Source organism: Thunnus albacares, chromosome 15, assembly GCF_914725855.1.
Source record: "Thunnus albacares chromosome 15, fThuAlb1.1, whole genome shotgun sequence".
Classification (NCBI taxonomy): domain Eukaryota; kingdom Metazoa; phylum Chordata; class Actinopteri; order Scombriformes; family Scombridae; genus Thunnus; species Thunnus albacares.
Genome location: NC_058120.1, coordinates 20,979,376 through 20,988,912, shown reverse-complemented (window position 1 = coordinate 20,988,912; position 9,537 = coordinate 20,979,376). Strand labels below are relative to the sequence as shown.

Below are 9,537 nucleotides of genomic sequence, written 5' to 3'. Positions count from 1 at the left end.
TTACTACGTTTCAGAGGAAAGTATTGTAATTTTTACTTCACTATGTTTATTTCACAGCAGTAGTTACTGGCTACTTTTCAGATCAATATTTTATGAATGAAATGATCAGTTTATAAAATGTGAATTGTTATAGTTCAGGTTACCCAACAGTATCAATTGTTAAAGGACAGGTTTGCAATTTGTCAAGTCTGTCTTAAAACAACAATCAGGTGCCCAAATGACCACTGAAATAGTTTTTTTTATTGCCATAATCATTGCTCCTGTTCATGCTGACCATAAGAAGATCCCTTCATAATGTACTTACAATGTAAGTGATGGGGGGCCAAAATCCATGAGCCTCCTGTGCAAAAATTTAAAAGTTTATCTGAATCAAATATGAAGCCTCAGCTCTACAAATTAGTCAAAACAAGTAGACATCTTTCAATTTTACAGTCTTTTTAGTGCAAAAGTCCTTCTTTTCGTTACTACCACCACAGCTCAACAGGGAAACACAAAGAGGGAATTTTATGCTAAAAATACTGTAAATGTGGCAGATATCCACTTGAGATGACTAACTCAGACTGCTGAAGCCTCATATAAGCTTCAGCGTTACTTTTAGTTCCTGTTTTTTGGCACAAAATGACTGTGTAAACACACTTGGGATTTTTGGCCCCCATCACTTACACTGAAACCACATTTGAAGGAGATCCGTTAATAGCCAGTATGAACAGGAGGAATAATTACAGCGAGGAAAAAACCTCTTTCAGTGTTCATATAGACACCTGACTACTGTTTTAAGACAGAAACTGTCCTTTAAATTTAGCTCTGCCTTGACCTAATTAAAATGCTACATGTGCATGTCAATGAATCCATCCAATCCATCCAACACTCATGTACTTCTACTTAAGCAAGATTCTGACTGCATGACTTGGCTTTTGTCATTATGGTACTACTACTTCAGTGGATTTAAATAATAACACAAATGCAAAAAAAAGGGATTTGAATATGGCTCAGTAGGAGGAGGAGTGTCCAGCAGTATCTCTCCTCCCGCCCCTCCCTTTCTGTCCAGCAGGAAGTTTCAGTTCCCTGTGAGAGTTTTTGGAGAGTCGCGGCGGGCGGTTGGACCGTCTACCAGCCGGTTGAAATGGCTTGAGAGGCGGATGGCAAGGACGGTTTCGCCTCGCTTCAAGTTTTGTCAGTAGAGTATTAATATGCAATATGCTTACTCAAATGAGTAGCGTTATTTTACACCAGCTCCGAGTTATTCCGCTGCTGTGTTGTGTGTAAAATCTTCGGAAGGCATCATGGCAAACGTTAAAGTTGCCGTTCGAGTCCGTCCACTCAACGCAAGGTAAGTTTAACGTTAACGCTGTTAGCCATAATTGTTGTAAAATACGGCTAAATTAGCTAATTGAATGAAACGACGTTTCATTATTAGAGCCCCGTCTCTTCATGTCTGAACTGTTGGGGGATTTTGCTGCTGCTTTGTGCTAATAACATACCAAACAGTACACTTCTCATGCTATCTTTTGTATTAACACTGTTGTTCTTTTTGCTTTTTGTCGTGTCTAACGTTAAATCGTTATGCTAGCTAGCTAGTTAGCTCGGTACTAACTATGTGCAGTGGTTAGAAGAGGAACAAGTGGTGCACATGGTGAATAATGACAACTGTGGCTGTCAGTACTGTTGTCTGACTGTATGTGGAGCTGAGAAATGGAGCTAAAGTAGGTTAGGTTCAGAGTAACTTAAGGCATGTCTTTATACAACAACCAATTAGTGTTAATTGGTTTCATAATTAGAAATGAATGATGATGTAACGTTATACAAAACAATTTAGATGCCTCTGTGTGTTGGACTGCCCTTAGGATGAATCAGTTGTGGTGTTTTAAATGGCCTGTTTTATCTCAGGGTGGCAAGAAACCCAAAATATGAATCTATTAACATCCAGTTTTAGTTTAATTAGTTGATTACTTGATTAGTTAATTAACAGAAAATTAATTAGCCTCTATTTCATCAACTGATTAATATTTTGAGTCATTTTTTTCCAACACTAACACCAAACATTTGTTGGTCCATGCTTCTCAAAACTGAGGATCTGCTGCTTTTCTTTGTTTTGTATGATAGTAAACTTAAATATCTTGGGGTTTTGCTCTGTTTGTTGGACAAAACAAGCAATTTGAAAATGTCACATTGAGATTATGATGATAAAAGTGACTTTTAGTTGCAGCCCTGTGAATCTATATCAGTTTTTCCATTGAAGCTATTTGATGTTTTTACACCAAGTGAAATATTCAAACCCAAGATTCAGGATTTGTTATGGCTGCACCATTCTATGAAATGGAAATATTCTTGTGCAACCTGTCATATTTGATATCTTTTGAAACTTTGGGATTACCACTAGATATGTTTTAAAAGGTTTGGTGGGTTTGAACAATGCTTGCCTGTACCGCATGAGTTATTAAGTAGGTCTGAAGAGGTACATTTCATAATACTAAACAAGGAAAAGAAGACAGACTCAACAAATGTTTGGTTTCCTTTTAACTATTTTTATTCTTAAATGAGAGGCATTTATGGTGAAAAAAGTTCCCCTCTATTTTACAGTCTTGTAAAATCTACTATTGAAGTAGCAAAGTAACACAGGGAAGTTGCTCTGCCCCCCTTTACATTAAGAGGCAAATTGCTGCAATATGTTAAATAACAGGTCTTTTGGCTCTGGGGGATATAGCACACACACACAGTATAAGTACTACAGTAATACATGAATTACATGGCACTCCTGCAGGATGTTTTGCAGGGGTGCTTAATGTGAGGGTCACCACAATACCATAACAAAGCATTATTCAAGCTATGAAGGGCTGGACAATGATTCTTTCAAACAGTCTTCCTGGTGTTTTGCATAACAAAAGAATTTCTTATACCTAATGTTCACTGTCATGCAAATCTATGCCTCCAGATTCTGATTCTGACAGTCCTACTGTCCTCTTTCCTGTTTTTTTTTTTTTTTTAATTGAAGGATGTATTTAATGTGATTTACCTACATATTTGAATAAGTGCCTGCTGTGTAACACAGATAACATTAACACCAGCATGATTAGCTGCATTCCTCATTCGCCTGGGCACAGAAATGTGTTGTGTCTCTTTGTTTTAGTAAACCATTAGGATTCAGTGGGACCCCCCTGAGAATGCAGGCAGCCTCTCACATGTGCAAGAAACATGTCAGCCGAATTGTGAAATTGCTCTTTTTAGGTTTGTATCAAAGCACGTTAAGAGGTTTACTATTTTCCACCCCCGACCTCCTCTCCTTCATGCTGGTTAGAGAGAGACTGAGTGTGGTGGTTTTGGGTTGGGCCACCACTGGGGTTGGCAAAATGAGTCCCGCGTGGTGAGGCACAGGGAGAACTGACGATTACAACAGCCTCCTCTTCTGCCCCTAACCCACCACAGAGCCTGAGCGTTTGCACTACAGGCAGCAGTCGCCATCATTATCGCTCCTGGAGATTGAAATCCTCTCGGCTCTGTGTTGTGATTGCCTCCAGTTTCGCATGTGTTGCATCAGATGCGCTTGGTCCAGCTGCTGAAGCACACACAGCTGAGCTGACCTTGTTATATGATCTTATACACACACAACTCTTGCGCGTACTCCCAGCTTTGTGGAAACAACCCAAGCTGCCTCATCAGAGGATGTCTCTGGAGAGTACGATGGTCTGTTTTCATTTGAATCTGAAACTGTCCAGTGGTACTTGCAACTCTTGTGTGGCAATTTCATGGATCACATGCACACACTAACGCTCATACAAAGATTCATTGTTGTAACTGTCATGTGATGGCCTCAAGTCAAGTAGAACTAGCCTTAATTTATCTGGACACCCTCTCAACTATAACTGCATCAGCTAAAAGGGGATTTTAAACCTATTTCAATCTGTTTGTAGAGTCTTAAATCCAAAGTGAAGCCTTTGTTAAATCTCTGCAGGTCCTGAATTTAAGTGCAGGATTGTGGGTATTGTGCATAATTTAATTGATTCCCGCAAATCTATCACTTATAATGCAGGAAATTCCTGCACGCATTTACAGTGATGTCTAATAATGTTCAGCCAACATTTGCACTGGTGCTGAATGTGAGATGACTGGCTGGAAGTGCTGCATCAGATGGACCGAGCGCTCTCTCTCCCTCCCTCTACAAGGCTACGAGCCCCCTCTGCTGTTGCAGCATCTCTCGCTAGTTTATACAGACAGGTTTCAATGATATGGACTTGAAGGCGTTTAAACATAGACCGCTGGCTAAAACGTTAAGCTACATCATCTGAAGTGGAACCCGCTCAGAATAAATTCAAATGAACGGGGAGTTGTTATTAAGTGTAAAGAGAGTGAAAGAAAGAGGAGGAGACCGAGTACAAGGAAATGATAGAGCATGAAGACAAGAGAGAAGAGGGAGCCACCAAAAGAAAGACTAAGGACATTGATGCAGCTCAAAGAGATGACTACTAAGAGAGGAGACGGAGAAAGAAAGAACAAATCACAGCAATGTATAGAGTTCAGAGGATCCATTGAGTTGGAGGAGAGCAACAAAATGCAATCTGATGTAAGCATAGGACAAGTAAGACCTGTAATTGAGCTCACAAGTGACAAATGAATTTCAGGCCCTGCTCTGTGCAGTATGCATTTGCAATGGAAATCACTGATCCGTACTGATAACTTCCGTTAGATCGCCTCCTCTGTAGTGGAAGCATGTTTTCACTGATCTGATCCCTCTCTTCTCATCAACGTTTATCACATTTCCTTACACTTCCAAATATGGATGTTTACTGAGTTGACTGAAGCAACCGTTCTCTTCTTGTCCACAGGGAGAGTGCGGACAGAGGAAGGGTAGCAGTTCAAGTGGAGGATAAATTTGTGAGGATCCAAAATGTCAAGGTGAGTATTTTTGGGGGGGGCAAGTTTTTCAACTGCTTTACAGTTAATGTCAAATACTGAGAGTATTTTTGTGTGTCTTTTGTTGCGTAGAAGGGTGTCTATCACAGCAACAGGATGTTTACAGCTTCGCAACGGCCTCTTCCTGCTTGATGTCACTATTGTTTATTATATGATGGGCTCATACACACATGGACTTAGAGACCCCTCCTGTCAAAACACATGCAGTCTGACACTCTGCACACCAATTCAAACAGCAACTGCCAAATTCTTCAGACACTCTTAAGAGACTGACTTACTCTAGATCATTTATGGATGGAAATTTGAGCCTCCAAAGGAATAAAAAGTTTAAAAACAATATAATACTACACACAGTAGATTTGATATTGAATTAGGTAAAGAGGGAACCTGGCTTCTGGCCTCATTGGTAACAGTCTCATTTGCAAGACAAGAAGAATTTGCTGTTGTTTTATACTGTTCTGGTTCTGGAAATAATGATTATGTGAGCTACATAGTCTTGTAAGCTGATACTTTCTGTAAGTTATGAACTTGCTGTGTCAGATGGCAGGGTAGACTTGTCTGATTGGTTTAGCTCCATTGCCGACAGACAGTCTGGTGCTGTGTTTATGTCTCATACTATATTTTTCATTAATGGAATATTTGCGTTAGCTGGATATGGATAATGGAGATGATAAAACTTTCTGAGCATTGAGAGAGAGAGAGAGAGAGAGATAAACTGTAATGTCCCAAAGGAAAATTGTCTTGGGCAAAAGCGCTATGCAGAGCTGCAATCAAGCAATACATGACAATATAATACATGGAAGAAAAACATACCTCATTGACGAGAATGCAGTAGTACACAATGCAAAAAAGTGCTGCACCCAACTGCAATCTCATACCTCAGAATGTCCATCTCCAATGTTTACAAATGACTCAGACATACAAAAAGATAAAAGAAATTCAGCCTGGAATCAATTTCAAAACTCACATTTGGCTCCAACTTTGTCACACATATATGAAGAACTCTCTCTCTTGTTTACATTCGGACTACATGCAGACAGAGAGAGAAGTTGGGTGGGGGAGGAGAGAATCTGTTACAAATGATGTGACCGGGACAAACCACATATGGCCTCCCTCTGCAATGGAAAAGAATCAAGACTCCGAGGCTCTTGCGGGTCTCATGGGAATAATTATTTATGGAAAGTGGGACAGTTTTGAGGATGTGAGACTGAGAGAAAAATGGTGGATTTTAAAAGACAGTAAACATAAGGCTCATAAACAGCAACTAATACAAGCTATAAAGACCTACTAAACTAAATTAAAAGCGTGAAACAAGAAAAATATACAGGGCAATCTTTTAAAAACAAGCCAAGTTAGGTCTCCATATCTTGACTAGTTGTAAACACCATTCCCTGATGGTTGAAGCTCTGGTGGCCAAGAGAGTTGCCTGTGGCCGGTGTTGCTCTTTGCTAATCCCGCACATTACAAAGCCATTGTCTAATTTCATCACAATGCTGAGGGGTCAAACAATCATGCTTTCAGGCAAGCCAATTGCCGTACACAAATTGATAAGCAGAGCTTAGTTTTGCCTAATGCTGCAGTTAGAGAAAGGAAAGGTCATTTACGTAGATAATTGTTTTGAGTCATCATTTAATTGATATTGAAGCATAAAAGTATAAAAGAAAAGGACCATTTTCCAGGCAGTCCTCTTGAATCCTTATTGGCTCCAAATGTGCAATTTTTGCAACTTATCATGCACTCACCAGATGAAAAAATGATACCCTGATGTTGCCTCAACTTGTCCACTGCAGTGGAGTTTGATAGCTAAACGAAATCAGATGTGCACAACGTTAATGGTAAATGTCCTCAGAATGACAGCAGTGTTCAAGAAAAGCTAGGTGACCTTGACAATTATAATGTCATGGTGTACAGAAACCTCTAAAACAAATGGTGGGTGGTGTGCAAGGAACATCATCTGGGGTGTTTACCAATTTTTATGCAGCTCATACAGGCTTAAAGTTCAAATAGTTTCACCCAACTAAAACAGCCAGATTAGTACATAAAATTGTAACTGTAATGCATGATATTACAACTTCAATCCCCAGCTGTATCCACAATCATAGAGGGAGACATCAGTGTGCCAGCCTCCACCAGACCATGATTCAATGCAGTGAAAATAACATGTTGTGTTTTGCCACAATCATACGCACGCGCCACTGCACACAATCTTGTTGTCTACTAGGCTAAGCATTATTTAGTCTTCCGCAAATAGACGGAGAGAGGTTTAGATGAAGTGGGTACCATTTATCACAAAAAGCTCCTGAAATACAACCAAACATCACTGAACAGAGATGGCTCTCAAGGTTGAAGAGATGTTTAGATGCCATTAAATTTTTTATTTTTTTTTAAACAGTGCGACTGTTGTGTTTAGGCAAATCCAAATGCTGCTGTGCTGTCTTTCCTCGGTTCAGCATTCACTCACAGTAAGCAGAAAGGCGTTCAGTGTTAATGCACTGAAGCAAATAGGACTGGATAAGGAGTGAATGGAGTGCTAATGAATGGAAACTGCTTGCTGGCAATTCCACACCAAAGCACTCCCATAAACAAAAGCTATAGTACCTGGCTTTTATCACTGGGAATTTTTGTTTGTGTAGATTAGATTTATTTTTCCTTCACTTCTCAGGTTATTAAATGCATATACATATTGTCCCTGTACAGTATGTGTGTGTGTGTTATACAGTTTAGTACAGTAAAACAAATTCTTTCTTATTTATTTTTGCTTGGTAAATTAATCACTGATCTTGCAATGTATGATAAACAAATGAATAAGTGCAAAATTAAATCCTATGTTACTCTGTTTCTTCTCCAAAGCTGGATGGACGTATGGACAGTGTTGTGGACTCCAGGGAGAAGCTTCTGGAGTTTTGTTTTGACTACTGCTACTGGTCGGTGGACCCTGCAGACCCTCACTATGCTTCGCAGGAGGAGGTAATGACCTGACTCCTCGACTTTGTTTATGTGAACTGGAATATCCAGCTATTAACCTTACTCAACTGTAAACAAGACAGTATTCCGATGATAGGTCTTAAACATGGGTAGATCCCCCTTTTATGCTACAAATCATACTCCAAATAATAGCTGAAAAGCCCTCCACAGTATGTTACAACATCAGAGTTTACATCCAGCATTCAGCCTCAAACCCTGTATCTTTCAAAGCGCTGCTGTGGTTCAAACGTGTGGCTATCTTGGTGGAAAAGCAAAATAAACAGTTCTTTGACAGATTTTTTTCACAGATATACATGAGAGTAGATTCAGATAGTAGAGCCAGCACAAACAGATGGTTCTCCTGGAATGATAAATCATCATATTTGGATTACACTAAACAGAAAGTTTTGTTTACATGGCAGTTTCTTACACTTGAGTGATGTCTCAATTGGATTAGTCAGTGTTAACCTTTTATGTCCTTTTGTAATAGAGAAAATATGACATATTTGTGTGGAGCTACCTAAGATTTTTCTGTGTTTTGATGCCATGTTTCATGCCCTCGTCGTGGGTGGGGACCATGTGCGTGCCAATCCGGACGCCTGCCACAAGTTGACACCGGGCAAACACAACTACTGTACCAAGAAAAGAGCCCAGAGGAAACGCTGTCCTTGTAGACAAACCGCAACAAGCGGGGCGTGTGTTGTGTTGTATGTTTTTACACAGATGGCCACTCTGGGGATACAATATCAGCTCCATCTGTTACCCAGAAGTCTCTTTGCTTCAAACATGGCATAGCTAGAGTCAGCTTGCTTTTCATGTCACGGCTGCGATTGGGTGATTAGATATCTTTGTGTTGCTGTGATTGGAGGGTGTTGCTGGAACCTGAGAAGAGCTTGACATCAAGAGGAAGTGGTGCCTGATTCCATTACAGGAAATCTGCCCCAAACCTATTCATTTAGAGTTATTATTTTAGATAAATATAACTCGCACTTGTTATTAATTTGTATCCCAATTAAGCTTTCATTGTTCAACACAATAACTGCACCCTTGATCTTACAGTCAGTCCACTTTTTCTATCCTTTGTCCAGGGGTTTCCCTCCTCTGCCTCTCTTTCACTGCCGGTCTCTCCTCTTGTCAGAGCTGCCTTTGTATGTGTTTAAGAAAGACGGGGCTGTGATGACGGCCTACACACTGCACAGAGCAACAGACAACACAGCACTTTCCTCTCTCCTCTTTTTTTTTTTTTCTGGCTGCCTCAGTCCTCAGCAGAATTGTGTCCAGTCACAGTGGCCTGGTTGCCTCAAGACATTCCTCTGTTGACCCAGGGTGGGCGAAAGGACATCAGTGAAGGACTGATCTGCTGGTTTTTAAATCTGACCTCTTTTCCATCTCTACAATCTATTAACAAAGAATCTGCTGGATGACCACGTCAGCCGTTCATTTATCACATATCAATTGAAAATATTTGAATGAAGCCTTTATCTGGTGGATCTTTCTCTGGTGGATAAAAACGTTGCAGTGCAGGAAGCCAGATTAATGGAGCACAGTGGCAGGTGAACTCAATAATTTAAGAGCCACTCTAACTATTTTACCAGACAAATTGCTTTTGAGAACAATAAAGAGTCTGTCTGAGTGGCTGTTTGAAAAGGCAGATTTATTATACAC

General features: G+C 40.1%; 1 protein-coding gene across 2 annotated transcripts in view; it reads left to right on the top strand.

The window, feature by feature from the left end:
• The first annotated feature begins 969 nt into the window (after nucleotides 1-969).
• stard9 (StAR-related lipid transfer (START) domain containing 9) overlaps nucleotides 970-9,537 on the top strand; it is a 45,168-nt gene continuing 36,600 nt past the window's right edge. For both annotated transcript variants that reach the window (XM_044374649.1, XM_044374648.1), the window contains exons 1-3: nucleotides 970-1,330; nucleotides 4,821-4,890; nucleotides 7,759-7,875. In XM_044374649.1, coding sequence (XP_044230584.1) covers nucleotides 1,284-1,330; nucleotides 4,821-4,890; nucleotides 7,759-7,875 — 234 coding nt within the window. In that variant the 5' untranslated portion in view covers nucleotides 970-1,283. The remainder of the gene's footprint in view (nucleotides 1,331-4,820; nucleotides 4,891-7,758; nucleotides 7,876-9,537) is intronic.